Source organism: Hevea brasiliensis, chromosome 8, assembly GCF_030052815.1.
Source record: "Hevea brasiliensis isolate MT/VB/25A 57/8 chromosome 8, ASM3005281v1, whole genome shotgun sequence".
Taxonomy (NCBI): Eukaryota; Viridiplantae; Streptophyta; class Magnoliopsida; order Malpighiales; family Euphorbiaceae; genus Hevea; species Hevea brasiliensis.
Genome location: NC_079500.1, coordinates 93810275 through 93831633, shown reverse-complemented (window position 1 = coordinate 93831633; position 21359 = coordinate 93810275). Strand labels below are relative to the sequence as shown.

Genomic DNA, 21359 nt, shown 5'->3' with positions numbered 1-21359 from the left:
TTGCCATATTTGAACTTGCTTATTTCAATTTGATGAAATTTTAGTTTAATTAATACATTGTTGAATAGAATATTAATTTTGCACATATAGATTTCACATTCTCAATACCCATCGATCCATTACTTTAATTTCAAAAATACTTCAATTTAGTCAACTTTTATATCAAAAATTCAATCATTAACACAACTCCTCGTGGGAACGATATCTTTTCTATATTACTTGTACGACCCGTGCACTTGCGGTTGGGCCACATCAAGTTTTTGGCGTCGTTGCCGGGGAGTTGTTTGTTTAAGATTGAATTCTTGATTATTTTAGTTGTTTTTAGTTTTATTTCTGTTATCTTTTCATTTTGTGTTTGTTTGTTCTTTTTCAGGTACTTTTAACCTTTTATGAGAAGAGCTAGAAGCACAAGTGACACATCCTTATTGTTCAATCCTGAAATTGAGAAATTTTGTAAAGCCAACAAGAAAGAAACCAGAAAAAGAAAAGAAGCATTGAGAGAAACTGAATTAGAAGCAGGCATGGCTGATGAAAGAATTAGAATTGGTGTTGGTAATGCTGGAAATGATCGAAACAATGAAAATGCAGCCCATGGTGAAGAAGTTGTAAATGCTAATCTGCCTAGGGGAAGTATGATGGATCATGCTTTTCCTCGTTTTGATAACTTGAGAGAGAGCATAGCAAGACCAAGAATTGATGCAAATAGTTACAAGATGGATTTTGGAGTCCTTCAAATGATTCAGAATTCTCAATTTGGAGGGCATCCTTCTGAAAATCCACATACTCATCTTAAGAAGTTTGCTATGATCTGTGACATGCAAAAACAACCTGGAGTATCTGATGATGCAGCAAGACTAAAGCTATTCCCATTCTCTTTGAAAGATAGAGCATTGGATTGGCTTGATTCTTTACCTCACAACTCCATTACAAATTGGGAGCAACTCACTGATGCATTTCTTGCACAATATTTTCCACCTGGAAAAACTCAAGAATTGAGGAATCAAATGACAGCTTTTAGACCAAGAGAGGATGAAACTCTATATGAGTCATGGATGAGATGGAAAGAATTAGAGAGACAATGCCCACATCATGCCATTCCAAAATGGATGATAAACCAAAATTTCTACACAAATGTCACTCCTGCAATCAGAGGGATTATTGATGCTCAAACAGGAGGAGAATTTATTATGAAGCATGAAGATGAAGCTTATGAGCTATTGGAGAAAATTGCAAAGAATACTCATCTTTGGAGTAGTCCAAGAGGACCAGCTCCAACTCAAAGGAGGCAAGCTGCTGGAATGTATGATCTTGATCCATTCAACATGATTAATGCAAAATTTGATGCACTTACAAATGTCTTGGCTAAGAAGATGGAAGACTTGAGTATGTTGGTTAGTTCAACATCATCATCTGGAAGTTCACAACAAGTGGCTTATGCAGAAGGAACTACCAGCTGTGGAGTAGATTATGGAGAACAAGCAGCATATGTTGGTAATTATGGAAACAAGCAAATGGGGAATTCTTATTCTCAAACTTATAATCCAAATTGGAGGAATCATCCCAACTTTTCATGGGGAAATCAGCAAAATCAAGCTCAAAATCAGAATTTTCAACCACAACAGCAACAAGGAACTCCGTATCAGCAAAATAGGCAACCATTGCCTTATTTTCAGCAGAAAAATATGAATCCTCCACCAAAACAGCAAGAACAAAGTTCTACCACTGAAGCTTTATTGCAACAGATTCTTGCTAACCAAAATAAGCATGATGAGGAGATGAGAGAGATGAAAGCAAGGCTAGAACAAGTGCAAACACATAATAGAATGCTGGAAAATCAGATTGCACAACAAGCATCTTCTTCAAGTACCAAGTCTTTTGGAAAACTTCCAAGTCAACCAGAAAACCCAAGAGAGCAGTGTCAAGCTATTACTTTAAGAAGTGGGAAAGTTATAAATGATGAGAAGAGTGAAAACAGTGAGAAGAGAGAAAATGAGAAAGGAACTGATGAGAGTGAAAAACAAGAGAATGCAGAAAAATGTAAAGAGGAAATTGAAGAAAAGGAAGAGAAGTATATACCTCCTGAGCCCTACAAGCCACAACTTCCCTTTCCACAAAGATTTCACAAAGCCAAGCTTGATAAGCAATTTGGGAAGTTCTTAGAGGTTTTGAAGAAGCTTTACATAAATGTGCCGTTTGTTTATGCTCTTTCACAAATGCCCTCTTATGCCAAATTCTTGAAAGAAATTCTCTCAAACAAGAGGAAACTTGAAGACCATGAGACTGTAGCTTTGACAGAAGAATGTAGTGCTATCCTTCAAAGGAAACTTCTCCCAAAGCTCAAGGATCCAGGGAGTTTTTCAATTCCATGCCACATTGGGGAATCATGTTCTATAAAAGCTTTATGTGATCTAGGGGCTAGTGTTAGCCTTATGCCCCTCTCCATTTATGAAAAGCTCAATATGGGAGATCTTAAGCCAACCCACATTTCTCTTCAGTTAGCTGACAGATCAATTAAGTATCCTGAAGGGATTTTGGAGAATGTGCCTCTGAAGGTTGGAAAGTTCTATATACCTGTTGACTTTGTCATCTTGGACATGGAGGAAGATTCTAATATCCCAATCATCTTGGGAAGACCCTTTCTAGCTACAGCAGGAGCATTGATTGATGTTAAGGGAGAAAAGCTGACTCTTAGGGTTGGTGAAGAGCAATTGGTTTTCAATATTAATAACACTATGAAGAAGCATCATTCTGAAGCTGATACTTGCTTGAGAGTTGATATTATTGATGAGCTGGTTGAAGAACATTTCAGAAAGAAATATCCAGAAGATCCACTTGAAAATTGCTTGGTTCATGGAGGAGGCATAGACTATGACAACCCTCATGTGGCTGCATATGCTCAACACTTAGAGGGTAGTCCACCATTCATTTCTGCTCCAGTTTTTCAACTCACACAAAAGGAAAAAGCAGAATCTAAGCAACCATCATTCAAGGAAGAAGATGCACCTAAGGTAGAACTTAAGCAACTTCCTTCTCAGCTCAGGTATGAATTTCTTAGCACTAATAACACTTATCCAGTAATTGTAAATGCAAACTTGAGTACCTTAGAGGCTGATAAGTTGTTAAGAGTGTTGAGACAATTTAGGAAAGTCTTAGGATACACCATAGATGACATTAAGGGAATAAGCCCACACTTTTGCATGCATAGAATCATTTTGGAAGAAAATTGTAAGCCATCTATTGAACATCAGAGGAGGTTGAACCCAAATATGAAAGAAGTTGTTAAAAAGGAAATTTTGAAGTTGCTTGATGCAGGGATCATATACCCTATCTCGCATAAGACTTGGGTGAGCCCGGTACATGTTGTTCCAAAAAGGGTGGAATGACGGTGGTCAAAAATGAAAATAATGAATTAATTCCCACGAATGCAGTGACTAGTTGGCGAATGTGCATAGATTACAGAAAATTAAATGTTGCCACTAGAAAAGATCATTTTCCACTTCCCTTCATTGATCAGATGTTAGAAAGATTGGCTAGGCATTCTTATTTTTGCTATTTAGATGGATACTCAGGTTTTTTTCAAATCCCTATCCATCCAAATGATCAAGAGAAAACCACTTTTACTTGTCCATATGGAACCTTTGCTTATAGGAGGATGCCATTTGGGCTGTGTAATGCACCGGCCACTTTTCAAAGGTGCATGATGGCAATCTTCTCAGATTTCATTGAAGACATAATGGAAGTTTTCATGGACGATTTTTCTGTTTATGGATCTTCATTTGACATATGCTTGGCTAACCTTTCTAAAGTTTTGCGTGATGTGCGAATCGACCTTGTGTTAAACTGGGAAAAGTGTCATTTCATGGTTCAGGAAGGGATAGTGCTTGGACATTTGGTGTCTAACAGAGGAATAGAGGTTGATAAAGCCAAGGTTGAAGTGATAGAGAAGATGGCTCCTCCTACCAATGTCAAGGGAATTCGAAGTTTTCTAGGACATGCCGGGTTCTACAGACGCTTTATCAAGGATTTTTCTAAAATAGCCAAACCTTTGTCTAATTTGTTAAGTAATGACACACCATTTGTATTTGACCAAGAGTGTTTGGATGCCTTTTGCAGGTTGAAGCAAGCCCTTATCACTGCACCAATCATGCAACCACCTGATTGGAGCCTACCTTTTGAAATTATGTGTGATGCTAGCAACTATGCAATTGGGGCTGTTCTTGGTCAAAGAAAGGACAAAAAGGCTTATGCTATTTATTATGCTAGTAGAACACTGGATGAGGCTCAAACAAATTATGCAATAACTGAAAAGGAATTTTTAGCAATTATCTTTGCATTGGAAAAATTCAGACCTTACATTATTGACTCAAAGGTGGTTATATTTTCAGATCATGCAGCCATCAGGTATTTGCTCTGTAAAAAGGAGGCTAAACCTAGGCTCATTAGGTGGATTCTGATGTTACAAGAGTTTGATTTGGAGATTAGAGATAAGAAGGGAGCTGAAAATGTAGTTGCTGATAATCTTAGTAGGTTGAAATTGGATGATGAAGAATTGGATGAAATCCCTATTGATGATTTTTTCTTGGATGAACAACTTTTCTCTCTTGTTGCTAAACTACCTTGGTATGCAGACATTGTGAATTATCTATCTTGTGGAGTTTTACCCCTAGGAATGACATGGCAACAAAAGAAAAAGTTTTTACATGAGGTGAAGTTTTATAGATGGGATGACCCTTTACTCTTTAGGAGATGCTGTGATGGTTTAATAAGGAGATGTATTCCTGAAGAGGAGACACAGAGTATTATGCATCATTGGCATGCTTCTGATTATGGAGGACATTTTGGAATCTCTAAAACAGCTAGTAAAATTTTGCAAGCTGGTTTCTTTTGGCCAAATCTTTTTAAGGATGTGAGGAAATTTGTGTTGGATTGTGATAAATGTCAAAGGAGTGGAAATTTGTCAAAAAGAGATCAAATGCCCCTAAATAATATTCTTGAAGTGGAATTATTTGATGTTTGGGGAATAGATTTTATGGGGCCATTCCCTCCTTCATATGGTAATAGATACATCTTAGTTGGGGTTGACTATGTGTCAAAGTGGGTGGAAGCTATTGCAACTCCAACTAATGATGTTAAAGTGGTAATGAAATTTTTGAAGAAATTTGTCTTGAGCAGATTTGGAGCTCCTAGGGCTATAATTAGTGATGGTGGTTCACATTTTTGTAATAAGCAATTTGAGAGCTTAATGAGGAAGTATGGTGTAGTGCACAAGATAGCTACCCCATACCACCCTCAAACTTCAGGACAAGTTGAAATTTCTAACAGGGAGCTCAAGCATATTTTGGAGAAAACAGTGAACAATTCTCGGAAAGATTGGTCTATCAAACTAGATGATGCTTTATGGGCATATAGGACTGCTTATAAAACCCCTATAGGAACTACTCCCTTTAGGTTGGTGTATGGTAAGTCTTGTCATTTACCTGTGGAGCTAGAACATAGAGCATATTGGGCCATTCAGACCTTGAATTTTGATCTTAAGCAAGCTGGTGAAAAGAGACTATTGCAACTTAATGAACTTGAGGAACTGAGGATGGATGCTTATGAAAGTGCCCGTATTTACAAAGAAAGAACTAAAGTTTGGCATGATAAGCATCTTAGGAAAAAAGAATTCAAAGAAGGTGATTTAGTTTTATTGTTCAACTTAAGATTGAAATTGTTCCCTGGAAAACTCAAGTCAAGGTGGACTGGTCCATATAGAGTTTCTAAAGTTTTCCCTTATGGAGCAATTGAAATTTGGAGTGAAAAATCTGGAAATTTTAAGGTCAATGGGCATAGATTGAAACATTACATATCTGGAGACCCAATAAAGGGAGCAAGCTGTTACAAGCTCTCTAATCCCTCACCTCTTTTCAGTGAAATTCATAAAGAGTCCAGCTAAGGACTATAAATTAGCCCTCTTGGGAGGCATCCCAAGTCCTTTTATTTTGCTTTTGCTGATTTACCTTTATTTTCATTGCTTTAGTTTTTATCTTAAATCTCCCCAAACTCAATTTTTGACATTGTTAAATCTTATCCCTTGTAGATGTATTTCAATGAAGAAAGGCTGGTGAACTGTTTGGGAAGTGATTCTTAACTTGAAAATTTTGTCCTTCAAACTCTCCCAAAAACTGATTGGTTTTTGCTGCATAACCTGTGCAGGAGCTGCAATCTGGTTTATGCAGAGGAAAAATGAAATCTGCAGCAAAAAGGGTGTCTGCAGCAAATAGCTTGTGTTTTTGGTGAGGTTGGGTGTGTGACTTTTAAGTATATGTGCTTTTAATGCTAATATGGTGGTAAGTTGGTCATCTTTGTAGTTTTGAAATTATTTGGGTTGTGGAATTCAAGGTGGACAATATTGCATTCTCTTGGCATAACTTGGAGAGTTCATTTCATCATTTGTGGATAGATGCAACTTTATGCAGATTTTATTGAGTTTTTAATGTGCTAAATGTTGATTTGCAGAATTTGAGTCAAAATGGCATGGGTCACAAATGCCTTTTATGCAGGATTTACTTTTACATGCTTGTGTGATGAAATTTTGATGGATTTTGTATGTATTGATGTGTTTTTGGTGAAAATTTCTCATGGTTTATGCTTCATGGAGTTATATTTCTTCATTCTAGGGTATTTTTCACCCTTGCAAATCATTTTCCATTGCAATTTCAATCTTGATGAATTGTGCATAAGCAACTGCATAGCTTATGCAATCCTGCATAACCACAATTCTTGCCATTTTTCACCTTTATTGCAAGTGCATAAGGAGAGTGCATAACCTATGCAATTCTGCATAACCTCATTTTGTCAAATTTCATATCTGTCAAAACTTGCATAAGGTGAGTGCATGACTTATGCACATTTGCATAACTTCAAATTCCTCATTTTCTCTCTCTGCCGAAGTCTGCATAAGGAGGGTGCATGACTTATGCACTTTCGCATGACCAAAAGCTCTGAATCTCCAAACCTGCCGAGGGGTGCATAAGCAGAGTGCATGACTTATGCACTTCTGCATAACCAGAAACCCAAAATTCCAAAACTTGCTGAGGGGTGCATAAGCAGAGTGCATGACTTATGCACTTCTGCATAACCAAAGACTCTGAATTCCAAAAGCTGCCGAGACATGCATAAGCAGAGTGCATAGCTTATGCACTTCTGCATGACCTCACACTCTGAATCTCAAAACCCACCAAAGAGTGCATAAGCAGAGTGCATAGCTTATGCACACCTGCATGACCACCAACCCAAATTCCAAAAGTTGCCGAAGTCTGCATGAGCAGAGTGCATGACCTATGCACTTCTGCATGACCCGATTCTCTGAAAAAAACCAAATCTGCCGAGAGGTGCATAAGGGAAGTGCATGACTTATGCACACCCGCATGACTTCACTCCCCAAATTTCAAAAGTTGCCGAGACCTGCATAAGCAGAGTGCATGATTTATGCACTTCTGCATGACATATTTTTCTGAACTTCAAAACAGGGCGAAACTTGCATAAGCTAGTGCATAAGCTATGCACATTCACTTTCCCCTTATGCAGTTTTTACAAAACCCGTTTAAATCAAATTTTTCTTTTCGGCAATTTTTTTTTCCCACCTTCACCCGATATCCCTGTTCACTGTCTTTCTCCTCTCACGATCCTCATTCCCGCATAACCCTTCCCCTCCCCTTCTTCTCCACTCGTATTTCCACCTCCTAAACCCTAATCTCTTCGTGCATATTTTCTTTCCCCCTCATCTCTTCCATCTTCTCCATCGGCAATGGAGTCGCCTCCCCATTCCCGTCCAGCTTCTCCTCTCGAGGTCTCGCCATTGTCAACGATACCTCCAAATCCCGATTCCCCTCCACAAGCGACACCCCCACCACCTCCCACAACCACGTACAAACAAAAAATCCGGTCGAAATCTGTGCGACCCATGTCCTCTGCCCCTCCTCTATCCAAATGCAAAGAACCACCCACCCCATTGTCGGAACCACCACCCAAAAAGCCAAAAACTCTAGCCTCCATACCCTCTTCCAGCAAAAAGCCAATTTCAGTAGCTTCACAGGTATCAAAGCTACCTTGGCCTCTTCCTGATACAATTCAAAAGGCAGCTTTTAAGAGACTCAAGGATAGGAGGGTACAACCCACTAGGTATATTTCTGCCGATTCTCTACAATCTCTTGGTTTATTTGACAATGTAGTTGCATATCTTGATGGTATGGGTTGGATGGAATTTGTGCATAAGCAGGAGATAGTTTATCCAACTCTAGTTTTGGAGTTTATTTCTTCATTCTCTGCTACCCTCAAATTGCATGATGTAGACCATAAGCCAATTATGAAATTTAGATGTTTGGGGCAAAATAGAGAGCTGTCATTGGACCAATTTCATAGCATTTTTGGTTTTGCAATTGATGGGTTATTTCGAGTGCCACATACTGGAGTAGAGGTAGCAAACAAGGGTATTTGGAATGCTGCACAATTCTGGAGAATCATCACAAACCAACCTCAGACTTTCTCTGCTAGCAGATCAAAAACCTCTCAAATCCTTGACCCTGCACTTAGGTTTATTCATAGATTGATTGCTAGCACTATTTTGGGCAGAGGGACTAGTTCTGGTGCTGTGGGGAAATCTGAATTATTTATGTTATGGTGTGCATTTCACAAGGTCAAGGTTTCTCCTGGTTATTTCTTTGTGAGCATGTCTTGCATATTGCCACTAAATCCATAGGTGACATTGTCCTGGGTGGGCTCATAATAGTTATAGCTAAGCATTTTGGTTTTAATCCTGAAGAGCACCCAATACCAGCACTTGTGGACACCTTATATTTTGATACTGCACACCTATCCAAAACAGGGTTCAGTTTACCACATTCTGACATTGCACAACCTGCAGCAGAAACTGAGCCCATTGCACAACCAGAAGCCCAACCTTTCCCATCAGTCCCACAGCACTCTTCTGAACCTACCCCACCCCCTCCATCTGCACAGGAGACCCCAGCAGCTTCTGCTCACCCTACACCTCCTACAGCTGAACCCTCCTCATCCACAACCCCTCCTGCATTCAACACTAAAGCCTTATTCACCTATCTTGAAAGGCTTAGTGATGATATATACTTTGTGGATAGGAAGCTTGACACTGGTCTTGATACTCTTAAGGATCGTCATGATCACCTATTTGACCTTGTCATGGAAACTAGGGACAAGCAGAAAGAGTTGAAGGAGATGGTGAAGCACATTATGCTTTTTCTGGGAATGCCACCTCCACCTCCATCACCTCCTCCAGCACCATCATTTCGACAGCAACCAGCAGCTACCAGCCCCTTAGCAACATCTTTGGATAAGGGCAAAACAATAGAACTAGATTAGTTTTTGTTTACTTTTGTTCAAACTTGTAGGACTTTTCCTTTGTAAATATGTTCAAACATTTATAGTTTGTTTTGAATTATGTTTATTTGTTTTGAATTAGTTTGTTTTAAATTCTGTTTTTCTTGAAGTTTTATTAGATAGCTATTCCATCAATTTTCTTTGATTGCCCTTTTGTATATATTTGCCCATACTCTGTATATATTTCAATGCTTCTACTGCTAGTTGTACATTTCCCCTTGCTAATCATCATGTAGCAGCTTTTGTATACACTGCACAGGCTATGAATTTCCTTATGCAAATATTTTGCATAGCCTGTGCAACCCTTTCTGCTACTTATGCAGAACTGCACAGGCTGCAATTCCCTTATGCAAATGTCCTGCATAGCCTGTGCACCTCTTATTGCCACTCATGCAGAACCGCACGGCTTATGCACCCTACTTATGCATATGTTCTGGACAGCACCTTACTCTGCATAACCTGTGCAGCTTCTTATGCATCCCTTTATATCTTGAATTCTCCTCTGCTCCATACCTGGTAACTCTTTCTTTTTGCTCTTAATTTTTACAATTCCTGGTCAATATTATTTGCTTTGAGTTTTGGTTATCTACTACTTGAGACATTGAGGACAATGTCCAATTTTGAGTTTGGGGGTGCACATTTTGATTTTTGGCTTTATTTTTCACATTTTGAGTATAGGAGCATCTCATCCCATTCCATTTACATATATTGTAAATATTTTACATATACATCCATACATACACACACATTACACATTTACATACACATTATACATCACATTGCACACAAATAGACAAATAGGCTTCCTCCATTTAGTTAATACATTACTCATTTTAGGAATCATGCACCATGCATTAAAATCTTTTGCCAAATCCCTTGAGTATTGAAAATGTGACTATGAGAGTGATTTGACTCACCTTTTAGTTGGGGTTTGTGGATTGAAAGTTTCCTAAGAGGTGCAAGGTTTTGAAGTGTCTATCCCTTGCCTATATCTTCTTAGCCAAAAAGCCACCCAACTAGTCCTTTGGAGATTGGAATGCTTAGAGGGAGTTATTGGATATAAGGTAGTCAAATGATGTCTCACCAATCCTAGAACAAATTTTCTAAACCTTTCAAGGCAAAATACCAGCTTATACTTGAAAAGAGAGATGATTAGGCATTCTTTGATTTAAACCTTCTTATTTTAAACCTTTGGCCCTTTTCCTAATTAAATCTGACCCTTGCAAACCCCTTTGAGCCTTTTTATTCCTGATTTTCCTTGAAACCCTTGTTGCTACCTAGCCAATGAACCAAATACTCCAACCCTTTTCATGAGAATAATTATTCATAATATTAGGTACATAAAAAATAAAAAAAAAGGAAAAAAAATACAATAAAAGGGAGAAGAAATGCTTATCATCTTGTAAAAGTGCTAGTATATGTGCTTTTCACTATTGTCATTCAAATTGAAAGAAATCCACCCAAAGTATTAAAAGGAATGAGTTTGGGGGTGGCAATTTTAGGGACACTCATCAAAAAGAAAATGCAAGATACAAGTTTAAAGTATCAAAATGTCCCTCCATTTTTATGTGTTTTGTAAACTATGCTAGCATTTGACAATTCTCATTGTGTATTTCTCTCCTCCATATATATATATAAAAAAAAAAAGAGAGAAAAAGAAAAAAAAGTATAATAAAATAAGAAATGTACCTTATGTTGTCAAGATTGAAAATATTCTCATGCTTTGAATCCTTTTTACCCATTTTTCTTCTTAGCCTCATTTTTTGAACCCCATGGCCCCATTACATCCCTAAAAAGACCTTTGATCTCTTGATAGTATTTGCTACATTAGTGGAGATAGGAGTAGGGAATTTGCCTATGGGATTGGAAAATTATCCATTCATTCATTTAATTCCATCATTCTATATAGAGACACTTTGACTATTGATTGTTCTAGAATTCCTTTTGAGCATGTCTCTCTCTTTTGATTGGTTGGTTTGGGGATTTTGAATGATAATTGACTTGATGGCTAAGCGGTGAAAGCTTGGATAAGCATTAGATTCTTTGCATTTTGAAGGATGGGTATATGGATTGCTAGTATGGCTAAAGGGGTGTTAAGTTGCTTTAATAGGTGATTTTCATAGCTCTTTGGATAAGGCACCCCTAAAAATTTTGCATCACATTTTAAAGTTTGCTTGAGGACAAGCAAAAGTTTGAGTTTGGGGGTATTTGATGCATACATTTTGCATAATCATTTAGGTTTAATTTCATAGCCATTTTATTCTATTATTAGTTATTTTTAGCTAATTTCATTAGTTAATTAGTTAGTTTTTCATAATTGTCGATTTTGGATTAATTTGTAATTTTTACTTTGTTTTGTAGGAAAAATGGTATTTTTGAAGGACTGAAGAGAAATTTTGCTATTGAGGAGTGCCTTCTACAGCCAAAGATGTCAAAAACAAGTTTTCAAGCTGAAATATGCATTGACCAAATTGTGCATAACTTGCCGCATAAGCTATGCAGATCTGCATAAGAAGAAAAAATCACTGTTCCAGAACCAACCGAAATGTGCATAAGGAGACTGCATAGCTTATGCACATTCACGCCTCCCTTATGCACTCTCACGGAATTGTGCATAACCTATGCACCAAGTCATGCAGTTTCACATAAGTGAACCAGAATCAGCCGAAAACTGCATAAGGGACTGCATAACTTATGCAGTCCCATAAAGAGTTCATTAATGAGCTGGCAGAAGATTCCCTTAGATAATTCCTCCTAGAACATACCATTTTAGGGCTCCATGTCAGAAAAATGCTATAAATAGTCTCATTTTCCCATTTTAAAGGGGAGACGAAGGAGCAGAAAAAGAAAGGAGAAGAGAGGCAGAATTTGAGGAGTCACTTTCACCTTCCACACCATTTTCAACCAAGATTTGCAGATTTCTTTCTTTCCTTACATTTTTCTACAGTTCTAGTGTTTAGTTTCTTGTTTCTTAGCTTAGATTAAAGCTTTATTTCCATATAAACTTAGAATTTCTTGCAAACATTATGGATAGTGAGTAGTTTTATTTTGATTCTAGAGTAAGGGTTGTAATATTTGAGATATTTTGTGGATTTTGATTGGGTAATCCATATTTTGTGGTCTTAATGAGTTTTATTCATTTCTTGTGTGCTTAATGACATGCTTAGTGTAGGATCCCATTAAGTGATGTTCTTAATCCATGGTTGAAGCACCGAAAGGAGAAGGCCCTGCGATAGATAATCAAGAAATTGGACTTAATTAACTTAGACCTACAAATAGGCTAAGGATTAAGAGGATTCACAGATTAATTAAAGAACTTAATGGGTCTTAATTAATTCTAACTCCACGAAAGTAGGATTAGTTTGATTAAGGAACTCTTTGTCTTACTCGAAAGGGAATTCAAAGGATTTAAGAATTAATCTCCTTAAAACCCATAAGTTTCATAAGATTGGATAACCAATTTAAAATCCCAAAATAGCTCGAATATGAAATCCCGAACTCCGGAATCGCCTTTTTATCATTGCTAATTTTCATTTGAATTTAATTGCTTGCCATTTTAAATCTTGCCATATTTGAACTTGCTTATTTCAATTTGATAAATTTTAGTTTAATTAATACATTGTTGAATAGAATATTAATTTTGCACATATAGATTTCACATTCTCAATACCCATCGATCCATTACTTTAATTTCAAAAATACTTCAATTTAGTCAACTTTTATATCAAAAATTCAATCATTAACACAACTCCTCGTGGGAACGATATCTTTTATATATTACTTGTACGACCCGTGCACTTGCGGTTGGGCCACATCAAATGGTTGAACCGATTGAATGAATCTAATGGTTAAACCATTAAATATGATTAGGCTCATGAGCTATTCAAAAACCCGAGTTATTAGATTAATTATATATATATATATATATATATATATATATATATATATATATATATATATATATTTTTTTTTTTTTTGAGAAGCTATATCAATATATAAGTTATTTTTTACGAAACAAATAGAGTCTAAGATAACAAATGTGAAAACTTCTTCGCATTATATTATTGACTACGATTTCAATTAAATTTAAAACAGTGTGATATAATTTTTTCAAGGTATCACTCAATTTAAAAGTTTAAACTTGCAATTGAAAACTCTAAGAATAGTTTTATATCTCTATAATTAAATTTGTTTGAAAAGACAACTTGGCTTACTGAATGATGAAAAAAATTATATTAGTCTTAACTCAAAAGTTTTATAATAGACATATCCTCTCCTCCTCTCATCTCCTCTTTTTCTTTTCTCTTTTAGATCTCTTTTTTGTGTGGCCACCAATGAGTTTCTCACCAATGACTACTGCTAGATCTTTTTTCTTTTATTGTTTTATTTATTTTATATTTTTTTTAGTGAACTCTCATATATGTGTTCATTTGGAATAGATCTAGATTTCTCTCTTCAAATTTATATCCGTTAGGAACATATATGAGGTTCTATTCCCAATATTGGGATCCTTTTCTCCCAATTATTGGGGTTTTGTTTTCTCCCTTAGTGAAGTTTTGTTTATTTTTTTACAGTATTTGAATGGGCTCTTTGACAATTTGAAATACAGTGTAGATCGTTGATTTCTTTTAGTTAGAGCCTTTGAATCTTCAGGTACAGATAATGATTTCTATCAATAGAACTTAGTAGGGCAATCTATTACTCCATTGAATCTCTTTTGCGGATAATAGAAGTAATAGATTCGTGAAATAGTAGTATTGCATAAGATTTATTTGGTCGTTCAAAATAAAAAAGACCAGTTACTATCCGAAATATTATTTTACTATATCTAGATTATCTCTAAACAGAAGATTTTAATTGTCTATATTGTTTTTTTTTCTCCTATGAAAAGATTATGTTAGACTTATTATTCTTATTAATGATTTGCCAAATTTAAAAAAAAAAAAAAATTGCAAAGTTATATGTATTTAACGTGAAAGTCTTCCAATTATTGGCTTAATATTGCCTTCCATATGCTTAAAGTTGTTATTTTTATTCAATTACTATTTTTATTCAATCTGTTTAAGTAATTCTTTCATTAAAATTCAATTCATTTATATTAATTAGTTGAATTTTATTCAAATGATTTTATAATAAAATTTATATATATAATAAAATTTAAATGGTAAAGCAGAAATTAATAAGAAATTTATTAATAAATCACGTATTTATTTTTAAAATGGACTGTAGTTTTAAACTTAAATTTATGAAGCTATAATTTTAAGAACGATTAAACTAAAACTTAACCATCATTTTGTTAATTCTTTTATATTAGCTATTTTTTTTTTCTCTCTCTAATTTTTAGAGAGAGATATTTCCTCTCTAGTTTTAGCTTTCTTTTTGAGACCCGGCATCTCTCTCCCCGACTGGCAAAAATTCTAACCAGTTGCATGGGTTTACTGGCAAAAATTGCAAACATTCTAACCCATTGCATGGGTTTAGTGGCAAAAATTAAAACCCATTGCATGGGTTTACAGGCAAAAACTTTAACCCATTACATGGGTGCATTCTGCTTGGCTTCACCATTAAATTCTTAGACGGGATCTCAAGTAGAGTCAACACAAAGAGGACGCAAGACCTCAACAGCCAAAGTAAATCATAGACCATTGCGTCAAGAAGTAAATACTTTAAATTAAAATAAAAAAAAAAACTGTATTTTCCATTACTAATAATAAGAAGGGATAATTGCTAAAAAAATTTTTGTACTTTTTAAATTTTTACAATTCTATCCATACTAAAAAAATTATCAATTAAATCTTAAATATTTTAACTTTTACCCATTCTATTCCATCTTTAAGAAAACTCTTATTTCATTAAAAGAGACACCATATAAGCACCATATAAGAATACAACTTTAATAATATGCAATACTTTTTATATTAGCATACCGAAGTGATAAGCACTGCATGTAAAAGCCAATCTTAACAACTGTTTTTCCAATAATTGCATTTAGAGGAGAGCAGTTTTCGATTTAAACCGAAAAATCGAACCGAACCGAGTCAATTCAGTTCAATCGGTTTGGTTTTAAAATTCAATCAGTTCGGTTCAATTTATAATTTTTGATAATTTCGGTTAATCAGTTCGGTTCGGTTCGGTTATTTTTATAAAAAAAAAAAACCGAATCCCGAACCAAAATTATTAATATATATATATATATAAGAAATCAAAGAAAACCGAACCAAACCCTAAGATTTAGGTTTGATCGGTTTAAAACCGAACCCAACCCAGTTGGAAATCAAATGCTCAATTTATAAATTTCAGTTTGATCAGTTTAAAACCGAACCGAACTGATATTTATTGATTTGGTTCGGTTTTTAAAATTTTTGATTTTCGGTTTTTGATTTTATCGGTTCGGTTCGGTTCATAACCAAACCGATCGTTTGCACACCCCTAATTGCATTGCAACTTCTTTTTATTTTATTTAATTTTTTGTTTATAAAGCTTCAATTAGATTAATATTATTTTAAATTTAAATTAATATAATAAATTCCTATGACCCGTAATTACCTGTTGGGAATATTATTTCACATTGGATAAATATAATATAAAATTAAAAGGGTAATTAAATATTTGTATTGTAATATTGATTAGTTATTTTGATATGTAAAATAACATAATTTTATATATAAATTCATATTAATAATGAATTAAAATGTAATTTAAGCAACACTCTCTCTGAATTTAATGTTAATGCAATGTTTGTGCTCTTCGCCAACCCTTTTGTACGCTATTATAAAAGAACACCTTGCATCTTCCAGTCAATAACCCATCCTTGGAAAATTGATTTTCTTAATTTCCATCAAACTTTAGAAAATCGATTGAAGAAACATTATTCTTTTCTCACTAATTCATTTCCTTAAGAAAATCTATTGAAGTAACTGTAGCAATTAAGCCGCCACGGATCAGTTGAAAAATGAAGTTAAAAAATGTATTGAAAAATTGGGATTTTAATTTAAAATCCTTCAACATTAATTGGTTTTAGCTGTTCAAACAAAATTATCAAAATTTTTAGAAACCTATAATTTTTTAATGATATCTTATTTCTCTACATAGAAACCAAATTAATAACTTTGCATGATTTCAATTTTATTCCAATACATCTTTGTGAATTTAATTTAAAATCCTACAACATTATTGTTTTGTTCTATAAGGCAAGGCTTTTTTATCTCTTATTTTTATTTTAAAGTAATTAATATTACGAGTTAACTCTTACATATCATTTTAAATCAATCTTCGTTAAATATCTATTATTTTTTTTTATTCAAATTTTAAGAGTGTAATAATTAGTTTAAGACATGAACCAACATAAGTCAAATTTTTTTATTAATTAATTTTATTCATAATGTCTAATTTTATCAGTTTTATCTAAATTATTAAAAAATGCTGTAATTATATTTAATTTTTGTTGATCGAACATCCAACTTTATTTCTTGACATGTTTATTATTTTATTGTAAGTTGGTCCACTTTTCTGATAAAAAAGACAAATTATCCATGTGGGGATTTAAAAAAAAAATAACAAATAGTTAAATCTCAAGATTCAAACTCACTTGCCAATTAAGCTCATTTTTAAAATTTAAAATTTTCAATTTTTTTAGATTAAAAAAGCATGAGTGTCCCAATAATTTTGAATTTTTTTTAATTGGAAAAATCTTTATTATTTCTTAAATTGAGGTTATCAACATTTTATTTCTAATTAAATATAAGAAACCAAAGGAAGGATCATTTCAAACATTATAACATCGTTAAATAAATAATTTGTCTATTTAATTTGCAAATATAATAATATTGATTTTTTTTTTCTGGAGTTATGATATTGCTTAAAATAATTAATTAAAGAAATCCTTGGAGTGTTAAATGGGTAAAGTTGATATTTGAAAAAGGTGAAGTCAACGGCAGGTGTAAAGAAGTGAAGATTACAAGTATGCATGGAATTGGTAGAAGGAAGTGCAATGAACACAAGAATGGCCAACTAAGCCTTTTGTTTGAACCCCTTTTCATGTTCTTCTTCTTCCTCTTCATCACCCCTTCTCTTTGTTACCCTCCATATCAGAAAGAAGCCTCCCTCCATTTCAAATTTCTGTTTCTCGGAATTACTTCCTCCATTTCTAACATGGAGCTTTATGGATTGGGGACGTGGAACACCACTTCTGATGATTGCTGTCAGTGGCGACTAGTCGAGTGTACTTTGCAAAAGGTGACTGGTCTTGTCTGATCTCATTTCCTCACCAGACGTCTGACGTTTTAGCTCCATTTTTTCCCTTGCAAACGCTCAAATATCTAGACGTCTCTGAAAATAATATACATGGTGAAATCCCGGGAGTTAAGTTTGCCAATTTAAGTAACCTTGTATCACTTGATATGCAAGGAAATAGTTTCAACGACTCCATTCCTCCCTCTTTGTTTTCTTTAAGGCATCTGGAGGAACTCGACATGAGTTATAATTTGATTGAAGGGACATTAGGCACCAACTTGGGAAATCTTTCCAACTTGAAGCGGCTCTACTTGGATAATAACTCAATCCATGGAGAGATTCCAACACAGATTGGAAATCTCACTAATTTGCATTGGCTTTCACTATCCAATAACAAAATTTCTGAAGCAATTCCACCATCACTTTCACATTGGAAATGGTTAACGCTTTTGGATTTGGGACAAAATTTTCTCACCATGGAGTTACCAACTGAGATTGGCAACCTCTCCAAGATAGAAACTCTGTTATTAAATAACAACTATTTGTCTGGACAGATCCCTCTGTCAATTCGAAGGATGGAACAATTAGTATGCCTTGACTTAAGAGATAATTTGTTATCTGGTGAGATCCCAACATGGTTGTTCGATTTCAACACACTTTCACAATTGAATCTTGGGGTAAACAAACTTGTTCTGAGAAATGCGAGAATATCACCGAAAAGCATGTTAAATAGACTATCATTGAGATCTTGCAATCTTTCAGGGCCAATTCCCATTTGGATTTCCAACCAGACCGAGCTTTTTTTTATTGGACTTGAGTGACAACAACCTTGAAGGAACTCTCCCTCAGAGGTTAGCTCAAAGAGATCTTTCATGTTTGCTCTTATCAAATAACAAGATTTCAGGTTCTCTGCTACCTCACATATTTCAATATCAGTCTTTATATGTCCTCATACTTTCAAATAATAACTTGTTAGGATTATTGCCAGATACTATAGGTCAAGCCACTGAAATGAGGATACTCATGTTGTCAGGTAACAATTTCTTTGGACCAATTCCTACATCCATCTCAAATATGCTTGAACTTGGTTTGTTGGACTTGTCAAGCAATAGATTTTCAGGCAATAAATTTCCTATATTTAAACCAAATTCATCATTGCTTTATATGGATCTTTCCTCTAATAAACTCTGGTCAAGTTCCTATGACTTTTCCTTTGGGCCTAAAAGTGCTTGTGTTAAGCCAAAATGAGTTTTCTCATGTCTTGCCTCAAAATCTCTCAAATTTCGACCAGCTGGAATACCTTGATCTACATAGCAACAACATTGGAGGTGAAATCCCAAATTTTATCTCACAGATGTCTTCTCTCCAAGTTTTGAATCTTAGAAATAATTCTTTCCAAGGGTCAATTCCAATTCATTTGTCAAGTCTTAGTGCTCTTCAAATACTTGATCTCTCTTGCAATAACGTTAGTGGAATAATCCCACATACTTTAGGAAATCTTTCTGGGATGATCAATCATCGAGACTTCTCATCAAGTTTCTCTTCAAGTGTCCTAAATCAAATTAATATCTTTCCTAAAAATAGGTATTTGATAAATGCAAGTACTGTAGCGAATCAAACTGATTTATTATTGGGTGGTTTGGAAGTCTTCTTGAAGAAGTTAAAGTGAGGTCTACCACATAAAACCTTCAACTATGCACTTTTTTAGACCTGTCTAACAATCAAATATCATGTGAAATTCCTGACAGTTTGGGTGGGTTGAAAAATTTGAAGTCACTCAACTTATAACAAAACAAACTCTTTGGAAGAATACCTTTGAGTTTTGGTGGCTTGGAAAGTTTAGAAAGCTTAGATTTATCACACAACAATCTCTTCAGTGAAATTCCTTACACATTGGAAAATCTCCTTGAGCTGAGTTACTTAGACTTGAGTAACAAAAAATTGGAGGGTCATATACTAAGTGGCCCTCACATGGATCGGATGAATGATCCAAATTCTTTTGCCAACAACATTGGATTGTGTGGAATGCAAATTAAAGTATCATGTGAGAAGGTGCCTTCTGAACCAAAGCTAAAAGAGGGAAAGCTCAAGAAAAGCAAGAGTTGGGAGACAGGGTTTTCATGGGAAATGGCAGTGGTTGGATATTCTTCTGGGTTTTTGTCAAGTTGTTGCAATAGCTGCTCCCCTGTTTTCTTTGTTATCTCAGAAGATTGTTCCCCCTTTGTTTTTGTATGTTGTGATGAATCTTCTACAAATTTTTTTCATTTAACATGTCACACCTATGTTTCGAGATGGTAATGGATAGACTACCCATAAAATTCACTATATTCGAATCTAAATCCGATTAGCATTTTTAATATTCAAATCTGTCTCGAATCTAATTAAATATTACCCTTAATTATTTATTGGATCTACGATAGACCGAGTTTAAATAAGAATTTCGCATCTATTAAATATAAGATTATAATTTTTTATTGGCTAGATATATAAATTAATTTATATATTGAAGAAATTTCCTAACATCTATAGTCTCATTCCTAACTAAACTTGAAAATTGTAGTGAAAGCGGGTGTTTTCGATCCACTGTTTTCACTTGCAAACACTCAATTTCACATCACATTTCTAAAGAATTCTACTCTTGAACTATTAATGACATTGTAATTTTTTTTTTTAAAAAAAAAGAAAATTTTTATTGATAAAAAGCTTCAATAATTTATATTAATATAATAAATTCAAATAAACCGTAATTAAAACAATATTTGGTCTTTCACAAACCATTTCATAAGCTATTATAAAATAAAATAAAATTATTATATCCTAACTTTAATTTTAACAGTTTTATCGGTGGAATATCCTCAACTTTATTTCCTGATTTGGTTTATTATCATCCATGAGAATCAATCTTTATCATTATCTTCAACACTTTAATGCTCATGAGACATGAAATAGCAGCAAGATTTAATTATTGGTGGTGAGAAAAGAATACGGGTGAATAAAACCACAGGGTCCACCTCCACGTCCAACTAAGACACGCAGCATGATCACTTGATTCCAAACAAGCAACTTGTAGTTAATGATGGCAAAACTTCTCGAATTCGATCTGACCCGATCAGAACTCGATCAATTTTTCTTGCATCATGGACAAAGACAGGTCAAAATATATATGTGTGTAAATTGCGCCGTTCTCTATATGGCTTATGCCAAGCCCCTCGATAGTGAAATTTGTGTTTAACAAAGGCTTTAATAAAGTGTTGCTTTTGAGCATCTCCAACTGATGCTTTTTTTTTTTTTTTTTTAATAAGCAATCATTTTATTAATAGGATATCTAGGAAAAACTTTACATATTTCATCAAATTATGAATTAGACCTCCCCAGAACATCCAACGTAAGACAACAAGAAAATGAAAATGCTAAACTAAAAAACTTGAAAAAGTGCCTAGTACAAAGCAAAATGTTCCTTGAAATAGATGCAGCAACCAGTATAGAAATCCAAAAAGCAAAAAGGTGCAAAAAGGTAAAATAATCTCAAAAAAAAAAAAGGTTTCAACAGCTGATGCATCATTGTTGCATTATAGCAGCAATGGAGTTCAGGTATTTTGCCTAATTATGTGGATGGCTTGATACTTACAGGGAGTAACACCAAACACATCAAAGACCTTATCCATTCATTGCAAACTGAATTTACCTAGGGCCCTTGGACTACTATTTAGTAGGCCATAGCAGTTTTTAGT

The 21359-nt window shown here is 34.6% G+C and overlaps 1 protein-coding gene and 1 non-coding gene across 2 annotated transcripts; one reads left to right on the top strand and one right to left on the bottom strand.

Moving 5' to 3' along the window:
* Positions 1-989: 989 nt before the first annotated feature.
* LOC131182681 (small nucleolar RNA R71) lies at positions 990-1096 on the bottom strand. Its single transcript, XR_009150942.1, has one exon. It is a non-coding gene; the product is annotated as a small nucleolar RNA R71 (small nucleolar RNA).
* Positions 1097-17547: 16451 nt separating this feature from the next.
* Positions 17548-18876, top strand: LOC110665911 (receptor-like protein 46). The gene is made up of 3 exons (XM_058150816.1): positions 17548-17617; positions 17719-18305; positions 18391-18876. Exons 1-3 carry the CDS (start codon positions 17548-17550, stop codon positions 18874-18876), a joined length of 1143 nt encoding a protein of 380 aa, XP_058006799.1.
* The last annotated feature ends 2483 nt before the right edge of the window (positions 18877-21359 follow it).